Raw genomic sequence first — 21,859 nt, forward strand, 5'->3', positions numbered from 1 at the left:
TGGAGGATGGGTTGAAGGAGGAAAACCATTTCCTCCTGTTTTCCTGTTATTCCCCCCATCCATGTCCCCATTGTGTCATAAGCAAGGGCTGTTTCCACGGTGGGGACATGAATGGAAGGAATAATAAGCAGAAACAGGGGAAATTGTTTACTTCCTTCAACTCCCCTCCTGTATCCCTCTTCCTCTCTAGCTCCCCCTGGTGGCCTCCGCCTGAATGCCCAATTAGTAATATTGTTACTATGTATTGTCGAAGGCTTTCATGGCCGGAATCACTGGGTTGTAGGTTTTTTCAGGCTATATGACCATGGTCTAGAGGCATTCTCTCCTGACGTTTCGCCTGCATCTATGGCAAGCATCCTCAGAGGTAGTGAGGTCTGTTGGAACTAGGAAAATGGGTTCAAGGAAAATCAAGGAGCATGAAAGGCACTGCAGATTACTCCAACCAGAGAAGTCAGCCATAGCAGAGCACCCGATGAACCAACCTGGACACAGCATTTTATTTGAGAACACAGAAATGCTGGACCACTGTCACAACCACTATGTCAGACTACACAGAGAAGCCATTGAAAACCACAAGCATGTGGACGATTTCAACAGAAAGGAGGAAACCATGAAAATGAACAAAATCTGGCTACCAGTACTGTATTAAAAAACTCTAAAATTACAACAGCACAACAACAGAGAGGAAACAAACAAGGACATCTAATCACCTCTCAACAAAAGTTTGCTCTAGGCACTGTCAGGCCATTATATGCTAACCAAGATGGTCAGTTGAAACATTCACACCTAGCTCCAACAGACAAGAGTCCTTTGTCTCACCCTGGTCATTCCACAGATATATAAACCCTTTTTCCTAGTTCCAACAGACCTCACTACGTCAGAGGATGCTTGACATAGATGCAGGTGAAACATCAGGAGAGAATGCCTCTAGACCATGGCCATATAGCCCGAAAAACCTACAACAACCCAATATTGTTACTTATTGGCTTTTCTGACCTCAGAACGTGGACACTGGCACTGGGATTGTGGATTTAGGCTTTAATTTGAGAACTCTCTGTGTTGGACTTGGATCTCTGTGTTGGAGCATGAACAAGGTACATTACGACACCCATGCCGAAACACAAAATTCATTTGTGTTTCATATACACTGTATACATTTACTCTGGGGATAATTTTCTACATAACATTTTCCATAATGTTATGCATAAAACAAAGGAGGTGCATACTAAACCATCACAAAACAAAGGTCTCACCATCTCAGTCACGCATATGGGACAAGTTTGGATGTTGGGACATTTTGGATCTCGGATTTGCAGATAAAGGATAGTAAATCTGTAATAGCACAACAACGTGGAAGAACAATGTAATTAGTAATATTGAGGGTTTTAGGCATTATGATTGCTTGCCACAAATGTTAATTAATAGGTCACTAGGACAGAACTGGCTCCTTCCTCCCCCCCCCCCCCGCCTCCACTTCTCTCCCTTTCATTTGATCCCACCCCAGCATGGAACTTATTCATATATCTAACATTTTTAATCTATAAATTCTGTAATTTTAAAGTGGAATATTTCTCGGATTGTTCAAGCTATGCTCATGCCTTGGGTCACGTGTGTTCTCTTGTTTTAAGTCGTCTAACAGGGATCAACTATATGCAAGTCACTAATCTTTGTGGGTAGGCGAGTACGTGCTTATACACTATTTCCTCTTTAGGGGGCTTCCCCACCCTGAGGTCTTGCCCTTATGTTCTCCATTTGACCTTTGGTATCACGTCGGATGTCAGCAGAATTGAGCCATCCATCCATTCTTTCTTCTTCCTGTGAAGCAATGTTCAGCAGAGGTTAATGGGCAAAGAGATGCCACTGCCAGGAAGTCAAAGCCAGAAGGCAAAAGAAAAAACCCGTGCCATCTGGAGCTGTCAGAAGAGGAAGTATCCTACAGTCCTTTCCCTCCTGAAATAGAGGAAATAAATAAATTACACACTAAGTCACATTAGTCTCCCAGGACACAGAGTACTGCTGCTGCTGTCACTTTTCTCAGTTTGGTGCTTCTCTTTTCAGTTGTCACTGTCAGGTTTTTGCAAGAGGTCCCCAATGGCTTCTGGATAACTGCGAATGTGGAGAGAGGAGCAATTGCAGATGCTGCATGGCACCAGGGACTTCTTGAGTGCATCTGCACTGTAAAATTAATACAGTTTGTCACTGTAGAATTAATGCAGTTAACTGCCATGGCTCAATGATATGGAATCCTGGAAGTTATAGTTTTACAAGGACTTTAGCCTTCTCTACCAAAGAGTGCTAATGCCTCACCAAACTACAAATCTCAGGCTTTCATAGTATTGTGCCATGACAATTAAAGTTATTGAATATAATAATAATAATAATAATAATAATAATAATAATAATAATAATCTATTTGTATTCCACACTATCTCTCTGAGAGAGGATTTCAACATAACAATGGCAAATATTCAATCCCTACATAAAACACACGATATGGAATGGTCCTACATCATAAAATCCCAGAAAAACCCTACATATAAAAGTAACATTAAAACCTAACATCAAATTAAAACCTAACATCAGTAAATTAAAGCTAACATCAATAAACTAAATTACATGTAGTCAGACAAAATTCTATAATAACATAAATCTAAACAAAACATCTACATTAGTGTACAACAGCCAGCAAGGTTCACAAAGTGGTGTGGGTTAGTTATGGAGTCAATTGAGGTCATTGGGCTGGCATGGACCAGCCCAAATACAAATAGTTCTCAACCAGAGGCCCGGTAGTGATCTCTCAACCATCTAATCCTCCTCCTCTCCATGTGCTACCTTATTTCTATATCTTATTTCAAACTATCTTATTTCTATTGTACAGAGCCAGCTTATAGTTGTCTTATCATGTTGTGCTCTCTTTTCTCTCTATGTCCTCACCCAAACTGGGATGGTCCTACATCAGTAGATTCAAACCACAGGAAAAGAGATTTCATCATGGTAAGAGCTGTCTGACAGTGAAACATGTTGTCTTGGAATATAGTGGAGTCTCATTCTTAAGAAGTTTTAAACAGAGACTGAATGGCTGTCTGTTGGGAGAGTTTTGATTGTGTATTCCGGCATGGCAAAATTGGGTTGGACTGTGGTCTCTTCCAACTCCATGATTCCATGATCATTTTTACCATGCGTTCCTTGATTACACTGTTTTAGCTAGAATAATTAATTAATGGAATTACTCCCAAACTCTATCCTTCTTTGTGTGATTGTATGATATTTCTTCCCCTTATGAACCTGCTTGTACTTTCTCAGTTAGTGGCATAGTAGAATCAGGTCTCAAAGGGTCAAAAATTAAGGATTTCTTTATATTAGCAGGGATGGTGACATCATCTGTCTCATTTGCCCTGAGTTCCTTGTTGTCTCTGAGTTTAGTGATAGTCCTCACAGGAGCTGTGGGATGGGGAAAATTGATATTTCTGTCAACAGCTTTCTCAAGTATCTGATCCCTCTGCTGCAAATTGAAATAATTTAGAGTGGTTTGGCTTTGAGTGAGCAGTTAAAATCCATTTGCTTTATAAAATGCTTGGATAAGATAAGAAACATTGCTAGAACCATATAATAATAATAATAATAATAATAATAATAATAATAATAATAATAACTTGGATCTGCACGCATCATTCGAAAATACATCACATAGTCCTAGACGCTTGGGAAATGTTCGACTTGTGATTTTGTGATACGAAATCCAACATATAGAACTCGTTTGCTGTGACATACTGTGCTTTTGTGTCAGTAAAATAATAATAATAATAATAATAGGCACAACAAAGCAATAAACATTGACAAAATCATGATCTGTCAACTGCAAAAGGCCACCTTACTTGGATCTCCACGCATCATTCGAAAATACATCACACAGTCTTGGATGCTTGGGAAGTGTTCAACTTGTCATTTTGTGATACGAAAACCCAGTATATGTATCTCATTTGCTGTGACATACTGTGTTTTTGTGTCAGTAAACTTATTATTATTATTATTATTATTATTATTTTATTTCTTACCCGCCTCTCATGGTTAAAGGTGGGTCATAGCACAGTCAAAACACACAAACACTGCAAAAATTCTATAAACATACATATTAAAATATAGTTCTATAAAAGCTGTGTATTAAAATGTATTTCTATAATTTATTTCTGTTGTTAGCTTTGGGGTAAAGTGTTCCTCATTTATTTTGGAAAATGAGTGTCTCAGCACCTGCACTTCAAAATTCACTGCTACTCTTCAGGTCTGAAAGTCTTCCTTCTGCCATTATAATTTCTTACCTACATTGCCTTGGTCGGTATTAGGCCACTGGGACAGAACTAGCACAATACTTCTTTTGTTTTTGTTCATTCCTCTGCTTCCCCTCCCTCTCCACTCCACCCCAAGCATGGAACTTATTCCTATATCTGATATTTTGAATCTATGTACGGGAACCAACTTTTTACAAGGTGGAAGAAACTCTTTGTAATGTTTAAGTGTTGATGTCAAAAGCCCAAGCAAACATTTATCACATTGTTCCAGTCATACTCATGCCTTGAGTCATTTGTGTTCCATTGTTTTAAGTCATTGTAAACTCATCGCCACTGATTCTAATAGGGGTGAAATGAACCTCGCGCCCTCCAACTCTTTTTGTTCAAATCTTGGGCAAGATCCTATGAACTTTTAGCACAGTTGCACTGGACCCACAGTTGTATAAACAATTATGCATAGCATTGGTCACCATAACCTTGAAGTCATTCATTTTGTAATGATTGAACCCACTCATCAAGTGTGAGAGAGGGTTGTGTACAATTTTCAGAATGACTGACTGTATGAGGAATCACACATAACCTCTGAGAAAGGGCAAACCCTTGAACAACTTCTATGCTAGTGTAGTATACCAACATAAATGATTTTCAGCTGTTTGAGTATTTGAGTATTACTTCTCAAATTTTTAAACAGCGGAGAATATTTGAGGAACAACCTCTAAATATTTACTGCCCCTATTTGTCCTACCATGGTGCTTCATTTCAGAATGTTGAGAATTTCAGAATATTTGATTGTGTTAGAAAGATGACTGCAACGGTCAATGGTTGCTCAAATGTAAACCAATGTTTTTACCTTCAGAAAAGAAGCTCTCCATTGGCATGCTTGCTATGAAAAAAAGGCCATAACAAAACAGCAAAACATATATCAAAATATTACCAATACTCATGTGCAAAAAGCCCATCTCATGAATAAGTTGAGGAAGGGTTTTCGGACCAAAATTATAGATAAATCTAAGGTCCTTCTGTGGCAAAGGGAAATGCCAATGCCATCTCAGGGGGTCAGTCATCTCTGGCCATCACTGCCACTTCCCCACCTACGCATAGCAAAATTGCTATGATAGAGGGAGTGGTCTGGGGCTTCTTTTATAAGTTCTCCTGAAATAGAGAAAGCACTCACCTTTCATCATTCTATGTAGATGGTTCCATTTTTGATAAGAGTAAATTACCATTTTTTTATAATGGTAATAATATTAGCACTGACCCATGGATAAGATAACAATATAACAATTCTTTGTTGAATTTTTAACTAAAAGTTCTAGACTTACGACCTCATGCTGGGGTGGAGGGTGGGGGATTTTCTTTAGCACCGTATTTCATGCCCTTCTGTGTTGTTTACAACCAGATAATTGTGGTCTCTCTCATCAAATATGTTATTCCTACTGTTTTAACAGCAATCGCCTGGTCCATTCATCTTCATAAAATATAATGGAGACAGCCAATGACAGTTGCCATCACACCTGCAAGTACTTGCCTTTCCCCACTTGTGCTTGTGCAGCTATGGGATCTAGACTAACTATACCAGCATATGCTTATACCGGAGCCCCTGGTAGTGCAGCAATTTAAACCCCTGAGCTGCTGAACTTGCTGACCAGAAGGTCGGTGGTTTGAATCCAGGGAGTGGGGTAAGGTCCCACTGTTAGCCCCAGCTTCTGCTAACCTAGCAGTTTGAAAACATGCAAATGTGAGTAGATCAATAGGTACCATTTCTGTGGGAAGATAACAGCACTCCGTGCAATCATGCTGGCCACATAACCTTGGAGGTGGCTATGAACAATGCTGTCTCTTTGGGCATGAGCACCTCCTCCCAGAGTCTGACACAACTAGACTTCATGTCACAGGGAAACCTTTACCTTTATGAAAAAATATTCAGCTGTCTCAGTTGATTAATCAACTACCAAGCTTGCAAATTCTGTGTTTTGTCTGTCTGTTTGTTTGTTTGTTTGTTTGTTTTTGTTAAAAATGTAATACAAATGTCTGGTTGCTGATGACATGATAAAATAAATGAATGAATGAATGAATGAATAACCTGTCTCAGTTCCTTTCATGTGGACCTGTTTTTTTAAAAACAGACTCAGAAGTGTAGTGGCCAGATCAAAAAACAACCTGGCTAAATGGCACTACCCAGAAGAATCCTCCACCTTGTATAACTGTGGAGCAGAACAAACAACTCCACATCTGTATGCTTGCCCACAGTGCCCTGCCTCATGCATAGAGGAAGAACTGTTTAAAACTACAGATAATGTGGCCGCTGTTGCCCGTTTTTGGTCTAAAATTATTTAGCCACTTGTGTGCCCTCTATTTTATCAGTTTTATACTTGTTTATTTATGCAATGCTTTTGACACTAAACTAAATGTGGACTGAGCAGGTTTAAACAAAGATGGTGCCTTCAATCAGAGGATTGTCTTCTGACAGCTCTTCAAACATAGGACTCTGCTTTATAAACTTAGACATGTTGCTTCAGTAATTTTTAACAGATGAAATTTACTAAGGCAGATCATTGTTCCATGCATTTTTTAATTAAGCATTCCCCAACCTGGTACTCTCCAGATGTGTTAGATTACTATGTCCATCTTTCCTATTGACCAGGCCAACTGGTGATAATGGGAGTTGAAATCAAACACATCTGGCCAGACATCTCCACGGTCTTTAGCAAAGATTTATTCCAGGTTTAATATAATGCCAAGTTTTTAAACTTTGTGTTTTTAAATACATTACAACTATACCTTGATTCGCTCCTGATACAATAAATAAATTCCAGGTTTGCTGCCTGTAAACCTTATGTGAGGAAACCAGAGATCAATAGTCAGACTTGGCATGCAAAGCATGCGCTGTACCATTGAGCCATTCCTGTAACCAACTGGAAGTTTGTAATCTGACAAGTTCAAAAAGTCTAACAATAATCAGGACCCAGAATTCTAAATTGCATCTGAAACCTTGCTAGGTATACCATTCTCATCTGGGGTTTTATTAATAGTAAGTCATACGTTGAAACTTTCCACCTTGCTGATGCTAACAAGGGGCCGTGGTTCCAACTGAGAAAGTTCACAGTTATTACTCTAAGATTCTGAATGAATTATGATTTTTGTTAAACAAACTGTGGAAATGGTATTCCCAATGAGTTTTTGTTAGCCTTGCTGTCACAGAGTTGTTATTGACATGACAGGTCTTAGTAATTAATTTTCAAAACATAACTTGGAACTTGGATATGACAACATAATCCATTTTTTTTAAAAAAAAATCTTGCTTTTGTAACAAACACATTTATTTCTTGAAATTTTCTTCAAAATTTAACAGAGGTGTTGGAATTGTGTATTTCAATTTGTTTACTCACGTGAACTTTCTTTTTAAAAAATATTTGATGCATGGCAGTTGAGATAAATAAAAATCTTAGCTAAAGCATGCAGTGGGATTTGGTGTTCCTTTTGACAACATGATTTTGGTTCCATACGGACAGAATTCATCTCATTAAGCATCCATTGCAAGAGCAGGAAAAAGAGTTTTGTGGTGGAAGCAGTGAGCCAAAAAACGAGACATGTAATTGTAACATATCTTCAGAGGAAAGCAGACTGCTAATGACTTCTGCTGTGTTGCTGATCCATTTTAATCATCCTATGTTGAGTAACTCAGTTTTCCCTCCGGCAGCAGTAAACAAGACGCAGCTTCATGTGAACCCCCCATCTATTTTATTTATTTACTTTATTTATATCCCGCCTTTCTCTTCATGGGGTTTCCAGGCAGCTAACAACCACACACTTTGGTCTCCATTTAAAACAAAGCAAATGCAACCCCCCCCCCCCCCATAATTAAATAGTACTGTGTGGGTTAGGCTAAAACACAATTAAAATGTAATAAATACACTGAAATGCATTTTAATACACATAATCCCTCCAAAATCCCATCCACAACCTCCCAAGCGACATACACCTTATCCTTCTTCAAATGCCTTTCTGCATAGGGCTGGGCGGTTTCGTTTCGTTAATTCGTAATTCGTTAAAAATTCATTATTTTTTTATAACGAAGCAATAACGAACCATTCTGGAGCAACTTAAAAACGAAACAAATTTTTAAATTCGTTTTGTAAATACTTCGGATTCGTTATGTATTCGTTTCGTTATCGGTTTGAGGTCGTTTCGTTATTATTTCCGCATGTTTGGGGCAAGTTTTATAGTTGTTTTTTGTTTAATTAGTGAAAAAAAATTATAATATCACACCAACAGTCAACAACAGAGGGAGAGGGAAGCTTCAGAAGTTCCCCCTGTCCCATTTGGAGGTTTTTTAGCGTATTGCGCGGTCGCGTCCACCATTAACGAATCGATTCGTTATTGTTTCGTATTTGTTTCGTTAATGTTTTGTAATTTTTTTTACATTTGCAAAATTTTGTAAATATCAAACTTTTTAAAAGAAAAATTTCGGAATTATTTTAAATATCGAAATGCAAAAACCCCCAAAAAACGAATCGATTTTAGAAACAAATTTTTCCGTTGTTACGCAGGCCAATTTCTGCAGAGAAATGTCTTGATCTATTATCAAAGGCTTTAATCTGCCTGCAGAAGGTCAGTAGGGATGGGGACATCCTGATCTCTTGGGAGGGTGTTCTACAGTCTGGGAGCAGCCATCGAAAAGACCCTCCCAGTGTTTCCCCCAAACACACTTGAGCAAGTGGTGGGAAAGAGAAAAGGCCCTCTCTAGTGTATTTGTTATTTATTTACCATATTTATACCTCGCCCTTCTCAATTCCGAAGGGGACTCAAGGCATAAAAACATCATACAATTAAAATTAAAATAAATATCACATAAAACATTTGAAAACATTACATCAGTTATTAAAACCATGCAATCCACAATCGTAATCCGAGGCCATTCCAGTAGTCGTTTCACAGATTCCATATCCATCTATTGCACTACAAAGCTTGGTCCCAAAGCCACATTTTCACTTTCTTTCTGAAGACCAGGAGGGAGGGGGCTGATCTCATATCACTGGGGAGGAAATTCAACAGCTGAGGGGCCACCACTGAGAAAGCTCTGCCTCTCGTCCCTACCAATCATGTCTGCGAAGGAGGCAGGGTTGAGAGCAGGGCCTCCCCAGAAGATCTTAATCTCTGTGATAGTTCATAGAGGGATATATGTTTGGACACACATGCTGGACCGGAACTGTTTAGGGCTTTATAGGCTAAAGCCAGAACTTTGAATTGTACTTAAATGTCTACTAGGTTCACAGAGGGAGATATGGTTCTTCTAACCTGGACTGGAGCCATATAAGGCTGTTGTAGATCAAACCCAGCACTTTGAATTGTGTCTTGAAATGTGTTGGCAGCCAATGAAGCTGTTGCAACAGAGGAATTGTCTGCTCCCTGTAGCCAGCACCAGTTAGCAGTCTGTCTGCGGCTCTTTCAACCAATTTAAGTTTCTGAGTATTTTTCAAAGGCAACCATCTTGTGACACCAGCCTATCCCCAAAATCATGTGGCCAAATTTCAGCATCAAACCAGCAATTTCCTTTTAAAACAATTTTTGGAAACAAACATGATGATGATGGTGATGATGATGATAATCATCACCATCATCATCTGGGACTTTCAAATTCAGACTGACAGAGTTTTGGAGCACAAAACTCCTGACCTCACGATTGTGGAAAAGAAAAGAAGTATGGATCGTTGATGTTATAATCCCAGATGACAGCAGAATTGACGAGAAGCAACTAGAAAAGCTTACACGATACATGGATTTAAAGACAGAACTGCAAAGACTCTGGCACACGCTAACCCAATGGTGATTGGCACACTGGGTGCAGTGCCTAAAGACCTTGGCCTGCACTTAAAAACAATCGGTGCTGCTGACAAAATTACCATCTGTCAGCTGCAGAAGGCCACCCTACTCGGATCTGCACACATTATTTGCCTAGACACTTGGGAAGTGTCCAGTGTGTGATCAAACATGAAAGCCAGCATAGTGATCTTCTTTGTTGTGTACTAATCCTGCTGTGTATCAAATAATAATAAGAAAAAGAAGACCAATATGAATAAAATGTAAAATTAAAAGGCACTATTTAAAATTGAATTTATAGAAAGAGATAGGTCTTCAATTGTTTCTTGAATTCTGATAGCTCATTCCACCACTGATGAAAATATCTTCTGGGTAACAGTTGCTTGGAGTAAATGTCTCCCAGAGGACTTCAGTGTCCTAAGGAGTGCATTTATGGGAGAAGACAATCCTGAAGGTAACTTGGACCCAAACCATGTAGGGCTTTAAAGAGTATAACTAATATATTGTACTTTGCCTGGAAACTAACTGGCAACCAGTTGAGTGACTTTAATATGGGTAATGTGCTCATTCCTAGATATTTCTGTAAACAATCTGTGTGCCATGTTTTAAACCAACTGGAGTTTCCAAACTTGATATTGATGTACCCCAATGTACGGTGCATTGCAGAAGCTCAGCCTTGAGGTTACCAGTGCATGCATTACAATCTCCTTGTTTTATCAATTTTTGAGGTCTGCCTCTGATTTTTGGTTCCACAACAGAAGCAGAAGGATGTGAACTTGGGCCTCAGACCCAATGCAGTAGTTGATTCCTGCTCTGTCTGGTAATCTTTACATACAAGCAAGGAGAAGGGGCAAATGCATAGCCCATGATCTGGTGAAATTGTGATGTAGTTCCTCCCCTTAGTATATAGGCATAGGCACTCTCTGCACATAAATGCCAGAGTATTTGTTATTGCTCTGGATTCTGTTTTTCATTCTGATAGATATTACTTATATCCAAACTCCAGTCCAATGTGACTGGAAGCAAGTGATTAAAATCAATCCAGTTATGAATTAAGAAAAAAAATGCTAACAAAAATAGGAAGAACTGTATTTTTACTAGAACAATTAGAATTTTGAGTCACAAGATATCTTCAAAGAAGTTGCAAGTAGTCTTCCTTGCATTTAAACATTCTTGATGTGCTGTAAACCAGACAGTGTTTAGAGGTTCATCACCTGTTTCAGGGAAACTGAATTGCAATCCACCATGCACACTTCGGTCTTCTGGATGGCGTCTGCTTCAACCAGCCAGAAACCAATTGGCAACCACCACCCAGAGAACCTTTTCATCAGCCGCCCCATGACTGTAGAACAACCTGCCGGAAGAACTTTGACAGCTAAATGAGCTGTCAGAATTTTAAAATGGGCAGGCCTACCCAGACAGTCTTTGAACATGAATTTTAAATGTAGGCCCTTTGTTTAACCTCTGCTTTGTGTATTTTAATATGTATTTTATAGAGATACGTTTGGTATGTAACTTTTTAGAGGTATGTTTTAATGTGTATTTGCAGTATTTTTGCAGTATGTATTTTAATTTTTCTGTAACTTGCCTCTAGCAATGAGGAGAGATGGGTAAGAAATAGAATTATTATTATTATTATTATTATTATTATTATTATTCTGATACAAAAACACAGTATGTCACAGCAAATGAGATATATATGCTGGATTTTGTATCACAAAATCACAAGTTGAACACTTCCCAAGCGTTTAGGACTGTATGATGTATTTCCAAAAGATGCACACAGATCCAAATAAGGTGTCCTTTTGCAGTTGACAGATCGTGATTTTGTCAATGTTTATTGTTTCAAAATGCTGGCTGAGATCTTTTGGCATGGCACCCAGTGTGCCGATGACCACTGGCACCACCTGTACCAGAGCCTTTGCAGTTTGATTTCGAGGTCCTGATAATGGCTGAGTTTTTCCTGTTGTTTTTCCTCAATGCGACTGTCACCTGGTATGGCGACATCAATAATCCAAACTTTTTTCTTTTTTACAATCATGAAGTCTGGTGTATTGTGTTCCAAAACTTTGTCAGTCTGGATGATGATGATGATGATGATGATGATGATGATGATGATGATGATGATCTCTTGGCCCTTTCCTGGATTCCATATAGAAAGTAGTAACCTAAAAAAAGCATGCAAAGTGGTGAGATGATGAAGAAAGATAGAAAAGGAAAGCCAGAGAAAGGGTATTGGTGAGGTAGGTGAGATATCGGGTTTTCAAACATTAATTCAGCTATTTTTATTTTTTTATATTTTTTATTTCCTTCTTTCCAAAGTTCAAAACAGGGATACTGTAGGAAGTGAAATCATGGATGGGGTTGTTCACCTTCATTCTGATAAGTATTTTAATGCCATAATGTGACATATATCCCAATGCCAATTTAACATTAATATAATTGCAAAAAATCTCTTCCAATGTAAATGTAATTGAACGAGATTGTAAAAAGTATATTAACTCAATGTGTTAAAGTCCATCTTCTAACTTCCCAATGGCTCTCCAAATTACATCGGTAGACTAAAGACATTTATGCTGGGACTCAGCAGCAGATACTTCACACTCTCAATTAATTGTAAATGCTTTTAGTACTTACAGGTCCATGCTCTGGAAATGTCCTATGACCTGCATAATGCATTAGCTAACAAGGACATAGAGACTATTTTAATGGGAGTCCTTCTGTCTGAGCATGGCTTTGTTACATTTTTCCTCAGGCACACCTCTGAGGTTGGGCACTAATTTGGCTCATGGATCAAGAGCCAAATGTTTCCCCAGCAGCTTCCATGAATCTTCTCTTTGTGTGGAAGCAGGGCAGACTAGAAAGGCAGAGTAAAATAAGCCTTCACTGAGGTTGCTGATGTCTGAGGAAGGGAGCTGTGTCCTGTTGCAGGCGTGGAAGGGAGGAGAAGGAGGAAGAGGGTGGAGGTGGGGGTGGGAAGGGAGAGACCATATATAGCAAATGCTGAGGCATCTCTTTTGACAGAGTTTGCTGTACTTGAGAAACTGAGGAGAAAAGAAAGGGAATTGCTTCTAAACACAAGGTATCTCTTTTCTAGCAGACTGAATTTTTAATGCTGTTCAAATAATTTGCCCATGTTTTGCATAGTTGCTTGAAATGTGAGTTGGGGCTATTTAACATGAAGCATTCTGTGAGAAAGCTGTCATAGGTTTTAGAGGCATTTCCAGAAAGCCTTTTCTACTTTTGCTCTTGATCCAGTAATCCAGGGAGATCCTGAATGTTAATCAGTTGTGGGATATGAAATAAAAGTTTCTTCTTCTTATAGAAACTGGTTCAGTACTGAAGAGGTCTATATATTGAATATTGATCACTTCCTCTATTTCCCATATGTTACATGGTTTTGTTTTTGTTTGTTTTTTAAAAGTTTGGAGTTGCTTAGTGGTAGCTTCCCAGATGTGTCTATAGTTTTAAAATAGTTGGTGTTCTTTCCAGATAGATTTTGCCATGTAGCAACCATCAGAGAAAACTAGGGGATTAATATTCTGATATGTTTCTGGTTTTCCTATATCTCTTCCAACCAAAAAACTCCCCTATCTTGGTAACACAGAGGCTTTCAAACAATGCTGACTCATTAACATTTTTTTCTTTTTCCCTTGCCTACTTTCTTGCTTCTAAAAAGATATCAAAGAGATAGCAGTGATGACTGAACCAACAGATGCTGAGAGACAGAAGAAAAAAGTGATTCCCAGTGGCCTGAGTGGGCGAAGAGCACTCCCACCTAATGTCTCCAATGAAGAAGAAGATGAGGTTCCTACCATGGAGACGACTGGACTTGTGCCAAGGGGATTTAAGCTGGAAGGTATGAGACATTGCTTAAAAACTATGAACATGCTTGAGAGTTCTCCAGGCAACCATGGAGATCAGGGATGCTGCAAAATGTCGAGGTTCAGATGATACATTCCAAAATATTGCCTAAAATGTGGAATCAGAATTAAAACACACACATGAACCTTGATTTAAAGGTATTCTGTGGAGAAGGGATCAAACTTGCACTGAAGTCCAGGGCTTTAACCAAAACAGTGGCTGTACCTTTGATTGAACCGAACAAAAAGTGAAGGGAGGGTGTAAATACTGTACACAAAGAGAATTGTAATATTGTATTCTCACATAGAGAGTCAGTGTGGTGTAGCAGTTTGAGAGTTGGATTACAATTCTGGAGGTCAGAATGTGAATCCCTGCTTGGCTATGGAACACGATTGGTTGACCTTGGGCCAATTGCAGACTCTCAACCTCAAATGAAATAAAAGGGAAACCATCTCTGAAGAAATGTGGGCACAAAAGCCACATGAAAGGTTCATCTTAGGGTTGCCATTAGTAGGAAACAATTTGAAATTCTTACTGGATTCATGTACAGTTTATTTATTTATTTGCTGTATATGTATATCGGCTTTCTCAGCCAACTGGCAACTCAAGGCGGTTTCCAACAAATCAGTAAACATAAAACAAAATAGATAAAAACATTAAACAGTATAAGACATCACAAAAGCAATAAAAGCAACATCATCAGTGTCTCATTATTCTCAAGCATTGTCCAATTCCATTGTCAGGTCATTCGATTTCCTATATTAACTACTCTGTATTTGTAAACGCTTGCTTGAATAGCCACGTTTTAACTTGCCTCTAAAATGTCAAGAGGGAGGGAACAGATCTGATCTCCCTAGGGAGGGCATTCCATAGCCAAGGGGCCACCACTGAGAAGGCCGTGTTTCTCGTCCCACCAAACGTGCTTGTGACAAAGGTGGGACCTAGAGCAGGGCCTCCCCAGATGATCTTAAAGTCCTCAGTGGTTCATAAGGGGAGATACGATCGGACAGGTAAGTTGGACCAAAACCGTTTAGGGCTTTATAGGCCAAAGCCAGCACTTTGAATTGGGCCCGGTAGCAAACTGGCAGTCAGTGGAGCTGGCGCCGCTCCTGTTAACAACCTGGCTGCCGTTCGTTGGACTAGTTGAAGCTTCCGGACCGTCTTCAAAGGCCACCCCACGTAGAGAGTGTTGCAGTAGTCTATATGGGATGTAACTAGAGCATGGACTACTGTGGCCAAGTCAGACTTCCCAAGGTATGGGTGCAGCTAGTGCACAAGTTTTAACTGTGCAAATGCTCCCCTGGTCACCGCCGAGACCTGAGGTTCCAGGCTCAGTTGGCACTTCACAATTATGAGTTTAACTTTTGCAGATCAAATTCATGAATTTGATTCTCCAGCATGGTCAGCATGCTGGAGGATCAAAATCTGTGGTCAGCATTTTTCAGGAAGGTGTTACATGGTCTGGTACTCTGTGAAATGGTTACATTCATTTTGCATCCTAAGAGGTTCAACTAGGGCATACTCATGTCAGTGTGTACACACCTGAGAAATGCTTAGTGGGGAAAAGGTCTAAATTGGTAATAATTCCATCTGACCTCACCCATGGGTGGAATGCACACCTTATCCTGAGACTCTTCATGAGTTTGGGTTTGGCCCCCCAGGCTGAAAAATTCCCTCAATTTAAGCTTTTGGCACTGAGAAGCCTAACAGTACAGCTGTTGGCACAATAACACTCCCACTGTCCATGTCTTCATACCCACAGGTATGTTACATGAACAGGCCTCTTCGGATGATTTGGGAGTTATAAGATGGTAGCGGTAGCTGGAGGCTTCATTAACTTGAATGTGTGATTAATGCAATGCCATGAAGAAATAGAGAACATTCTTGTGAAAATATAAAAACTAACAACTAGATGGTATGAACTCAGAAGAGGACTTTGCAGCATACCATTTGTAGATTGCCGCATGCTACATTCACCAATGTTACTTGCCCCAGGCCTATCAGAGTGAAGCAGTTGTGGAAGGAGAGCAAATTATTAATTTTCTGTCTCGTCAGAATAGTGCTTCTATTCAGTTTGCACATGTACAAGCTGAGGATCCCTTACCCAGAATTCTGAAATACCCTATTTTTTTTAAAAAAAAAGTCAACATGAATAACTGGATTAGTAACACCTTTGCTTTCTGATGGTTCAGTAGACACAAACTTTGTTTCATGCACAAAATAATTTAAAATATTATGAATAAAATGAACTTTAGACTATGTATAATAGAATACAATAGAATACAAAACAATACAAGACCAATGTATTGTCGAAGGCTTTCATGGCTGGAATCACTAGGTTCTTGTGGGTTTTTTCAGGCTATAGAGCCATGTTCTAGAGGCATTTCTCCTGACGTTTCGCCTGCATCTATGGCAAGCATCCTCAGAGGTAGTCACTACCTCTGAGGATGCTTGCCATAGATGCAGGCGAAACGTCAGGAGAAATGCCTCTAGAACATGGTTCTATAGCCCGAAAAAACCCACAAGAACCAATACAAGACCGTAATAAAGTTTTGTATTATATTGCCTCTAGACTATGTGCATAAGGTGCATATGAAACATGAATGAACTTGATGTTTAGACTTAGTTCCCTCTCCAAGTTATCTCTCTTGTGTGTGCGCGTGTGTGAATGCACATGCACACATGCGCGCGCACACACAAATACAGGTGTTCAAAAATCTGGAAAAATCTGCAATCCAAAACACTTCTGGTCCCTTATTTCAGATAAGGGATACTCAGCCTGTCAAAGATTTAACAGTTTTAATTTTTAGATAGCTTAATATGATTTTAGACTGTCAATAATCTTTTATGATTTCATATTTTAAATGGGTTTGAATTGTTTACATCACATATATTGTTTATTGTGCTTGGATCTAGGGCAGATACAGTACGTTTCCCACTATTTCTAGCACTAGCATTACAACTACTGTTGGGGGTTGAATTCTTATTTGGAGGAGCGATGGTCTAATTTTGTCTCATCTCATAATATGGGGTATGTTCAAACCCACTACCCACCCCACCCATGGATACCTCAAATTGTGGATATTAGTAAACATTTTAGGGGCCCCCAGTGATGCAGTGGGTTAAACCCTTGTGTCGGCAAGACTAAAGACTGACAGGTCAGAGGCTCGAATCCGGGGAGAGTGCGGATGATCTCACTCTGTCAGATCCAGCTCCCCATGTGGAGGCTTCTCTCCCCATGAGAGAAGCCTCCCACAAGGATGGTAAAACATCAAAAAAACATCCAGGCGTCCCCTGGGCAATGTCCCTGAAGACGGCCAATTCTCTCACACCAGAAGTGACTTGCAGTTTCTCAAGTCACTCCACACACACACACACACACACACACAGAGAGAGAGAGAGAGAGAGAGAGAAGCAAACTTTATATTTGATTATACTTGGGCCAGAAGTATACCATAGAATACCAGAGAATAGCATTGGGGGATCTAGAGCAGCCCAAAATACTATTAGTTTGTCTCTACTGTGAAAGTAACACAAACATCCATACACCAATGGAAGATGCTTCATCCCAGCTCAGCATCTTAGATTCTTGCAACCTCTCCAGAGAAAGCACATGCAAGTTCCAAGAAAGTTCCTCACGCGCACATTAGAGCTCTCTTAGAGCAGTCTTCATTTAGTTCCGTTCAGAGCAATCTCATGTTTATGGTTACATTTATAATATGCTCTCTTTATTTCCAAACCTCAGGCTAAATAGGAGTAGATAAACAAAGGAAGAACTTTATAAAAGCCAAGGATAGTGTTAGGGTTCCATGGGACAAAATAATCAAGGGTTCAATGACTGGAAAAAAAATTGGGAACCAATGATCTAAGCAATGGTCAAAAGCACTGAAAAAGAAAATGGTTTCAATTTTTCTCCCAACCCTCTCCTTGGTCTCTCAATGTTCTACATGTTCTTTAAGGGGCTAGGCAGTCTCCCCTCAAACTGACACTCTCCTGGTGTGGTGGACAACAATTCCCACCATTCTAAGCTGAGCCAATGGGAGAAATGGGTGAATACTGCACTTGGGGGGTATCAACATTTGGGCATTGACCTTCCTTTCTTCAATACCATGTATGTTTAAAACACTAAAATATCTCTTCTACTTTGAATTTTTGCATATATCTTTCCACACTGATGGTCCTGGGGATGCAGGGTAGTGGGTTAGGAGAGAATTAGTGCATGCACAGCCATCAACCTGATAGAAAACCCCATGGGGATCCCTAAATATAAATTATCAACACTGCTGTCAGGGTTGTTGTAAATTGGCTGCTGGCATGTATACAAGGGAGTGAGGTGAGCAGATGGTCCTGGCATGAAGAATCAGTGGGGGCGTGATGTCGATGAGAATCTGCTGCCATGGAGATGGGGAATATCCTGGTGAGTTGGGCCACTCGGGATACTGGGCTGGATGCATTCCTGATTTGTTCTAGGAAGGAGCAACATCAGGCAGCTCATGACTTCCATGGTCACACATTCAACTTTTCCTTCTCCTTCCCTCCTCTAAAAATAAAGAAAAGATGTCAATTATCGCACAGCAGTAAAAATGATTTAGATGAATTGGCTGAACTTGCTAGAATTTGCTGATATTCTTTAGAGCATATCTACAGGTTATCGGGCAACTGTAGAAGGCTAGGAAGTTGCATTAGGCAACACCAGAAGACCTTGGTGGGCCTCCTTTGTGTTACACCTGCTCCCACAAAAAACCCCACCATTTTTGTATGCAAGTGTATTCAAACATGCTCTAGACAGTTTTGGAACCTTCATAGCCCCATATCTTTTGAGAGCACTTGGTGACAGGAGGGGGAGAGGTTGAAACTCAAGAAGGCTGCAGATGTGGTGTCCTTCACACCTTCTTGAAAATGTTATTCTGGAATCAGTGGAATGTTGACCTACCTCAGCTTGCATCCTGCATAACAGTTATAAATTTGTCAACTAGAGTTCTTGCTTTATAACTGCCCTGTATTCATCCATAATATATATTTACAACCATGATAGCATTGTTACAGTTCTAAATTCCCTCTGAACCCCACCTTAAGCCTGAGAGATTCACTCTGTGTGACTGAGGTCTGTGATGTGAGTGAAAGCACAACTTCAGAATGATGTGGTTAGACGTTTCTGCTCATTGCAATGCAGGTTGATTGCAGGAGGAAATCACTGGACTGTAACTCTTGGTGGAAGGAGTTGTGCTGTGAAGCATCCTCTTTCTTGTGCTGCACATGAGCTGGATGGATCACAGTTACAGTAGGATCACAGTTACAGTAGGGCAGCAGGGGGATTTATTGCATGATGGCAGTCCTGTTATTTTGCCAATGGAAGGCCAATGGATGATGTTGCTCTTACAAAAAGAGGTCACTAACAGATTTTTGTGTGTATGTTTATAAAAGAAACACTTTCCAAGCTGTCTCCCACTAAGAGCAGTGAGTGGGGAGTGATGGCATGTGATCACTCCCAGTCAAAAATGATGTTGTCCTTTTGTAACTGCGATTTATTTATTTATTTGTTTATTTATATCTCGCTTTTCTCTACCCCGAGGGGGACTCGAGGCGGCTTACAATTGCACCTCCATGGTGTCTTTGTCTATCTGACAAATAGTCTATTCCGTAGGGCACAAGGTCTGTGGGCCAAATCCAGCCTGTCATGTCATTTTATGTGGCCTTCAGATGCTGGACTACAACTCCTGTCTTCCTCATCATTAGTCATATAGAGTTTATGGAAGTTGTGCATTTTATAGAAATATCTTTCAATATATGCATTTTATTGAATGTATTTTATTATGATATATTTTAACTGTGTTATGGCCCTCCCCAAGCCATGAAGAGAGGCAGGTAACAAATTAAAAATGATGATGATGATATCTGTCACTCTGCCTGATGTGATGACTAGGGCGATGAGGCAGTCAGAGAAGGGAAGGGAAAAAGGAGAGGGCAATTCCTCTTTCCCCCCTTACCTCTGCTGCATCACTCTGGTGCCTCTAGTTGATGAGCAATGGCCATTAGCAATATTGTGCCTATTGGCTGCTGCACCAATGAGAACAGGAGAGGAACAATAAGGACGGGCAATGGTCAGGGCTCGTTCCTGTTTCTGCAGCAGTCTGGGGACTGACATCAAAATCATCCCAGGATTAATCTAAAATGTGTCACTCTGAATCAGCCCTAAGATAAGGAGTGCATGTAGTTCTGTCCTAAGTTTATTATTCTGGTTTGCTAACTCGCATTAAGCCAGGATGAATTTTCTGGTTTGGAATTAACAAGAAGCTTTGAATTGCTATAGGTCCTCATCTGTATGCTGAAGTTGCTACATAAACAGAGGAATTGAGGTCACAGCACTATTCACAGTTCATGAAATCACAGCTGAATATCTAGACATGACCAATGAGTGGGACAGTTCATCTCTCTCTGTGTTAGTGTGCTTATGAATTTCCCTACGAATACCTACGTAGGGAAATTGTAGAAGCAGATCGTTGGCCATCTGAGGCAACATTGGCACTTTCCCCTCTTCATGGGATGACATTCAACCTATCCATGGGCAATATCAAAATTCAATACAGAAACATGCCATCCCACTTATACATGAGGTTGACATATATATGAGCATATGCAGTATGAAAAATTATTTTATTTTAAGCATATGTATCTAACCCTCCAAGCACGATGGATGGATGGTATCCTTGAGGTGACTGGATTGACATTGAAGGAGCTGGGGGTGGTGACGACCGACAGGGAGGTCTGGCGTGGACTGGTCCATGAAGTCATGAAGAGTCGGAAACGACTGAACGAATGAACAACAACAACAATCTAACCCTCCAGCTATGTTTTCATGGCAGCTTACATATGAAGACAAGTTTTAAAATGCTAAAAAAGCAATTTGCAAAGTGATCCTGCACAGGACATGTTTACTAAATCCCGTTGAGCTCATTCCCAAATACACAGGTACAGAAAGTAGCTAAAATCAATTAAAAGCCCTGTGAAAATTGAAAAGATCTTTGCCTGCTGCTGAAAAGAAACCAAAGTATGTGTTAGGAAGAGCTTGAAAATAAGAAACTACAAGTTAAAAATCATTTCTTAAAAATACTTAGTAACAAAATATCAAATACAGAACATGTTTATTTTTTATTTTAATTTAATAAGAGATCCTTGTTGTCCTTCAACAGTATAACTGTAACCCTAGTTTTTCCCATTGTTATATAGTGGCCTCATTCCATGTTGGATGAAGAATATAACATGGTTCAAGGGTTTGGCTTGTGCAAAGACGTCAGTTGTTGCTTCATGTCATGAAGCAATGATGAGAAGGAGAGGAAGAAAATGTGTTTTGCTTGGTGTAATTTTGTTTATGTAAATTACCCAGAATGAACTTTTTAATTACTTTCAAGAAATGCGTAAGCAAAGATTATATCTTCTCTCACGTCAGTAGGTTATAACAGCGTAAATTGGAATTCACACTACTACAACTCACTTTTGGATCACTGTGTACTGTAGAATCCTGTTCTGTCCTACTCAATGAGCAAAAGCCCCCCCTCCCCCCCAAAAAAGCTATCCCCCATATGGCCATTTCCATATTGTTAGGGAGTGTGGAGATTGCTGTTGTTGTCATGTGCCTTCAAGTTATTTTCGATTTATGATTTTTGATAGAAGGGAATCCTAACACTAGTAAGGACACTGAAGTTCACCCGGTGGGTTGCTATGGTTGTCCCAATGAAAACGGCTGCAAGAAAATAGCTGAACACATCCTCGCTGGAAATGGTTCTATTTGGCATGGAGGCTATATGTAGATAAATAGCTATGGAGACATAGCTATATGATACATAGTTCATGTCTATATGAGAAAGGTTACTCTAGGATTTTTCTGCCTT

The 21,859-nt window shown here is 39.7% G+C and overlaps 1 protein-coding gene across 1 annotated transcript in view; it reads left to right on the top strand.

Annotated features, from left to right (window-relative positions):
- Positions 1–13,082: 13,082 nt before the first annotated feature.
- F13A1 (coagulation factor XIII A chain) overlaps positions 13,083–21,859 on the top strand; it is a 127,259-nt gene continuing 118,482 nt past the window's right edge. Inside the window, exons 1-2 of the mRNA XM_060774776.2 lie at positions 13,083–13,188; positions 13,786–13,965. Of these exons, the coding sequence (XP_060630759.2) occupies positions 13,806–13,965 (160 nt within the window). The 5' untranslated portion in view covers positions 13,083–13,188; positions 13,786–13,805. The remainder of the gene's footprint in view (positions 13,189–13,785; positions 13,966–21,859) is intronic.

This window comes from Anolis sagrei, chromosome 4 (assembly GCF_037176765.1).
Source record: "Anolis sagrei isolate rAnoSag1 chromosome 4, rAnoSag1.mat, whole genome shotgun sequence".
NCBI lineage: Eukaryota > Metazoa > Chordata > Lepidosauria > Squamata > Dactyloidae > Anolis > Anolis sagrei.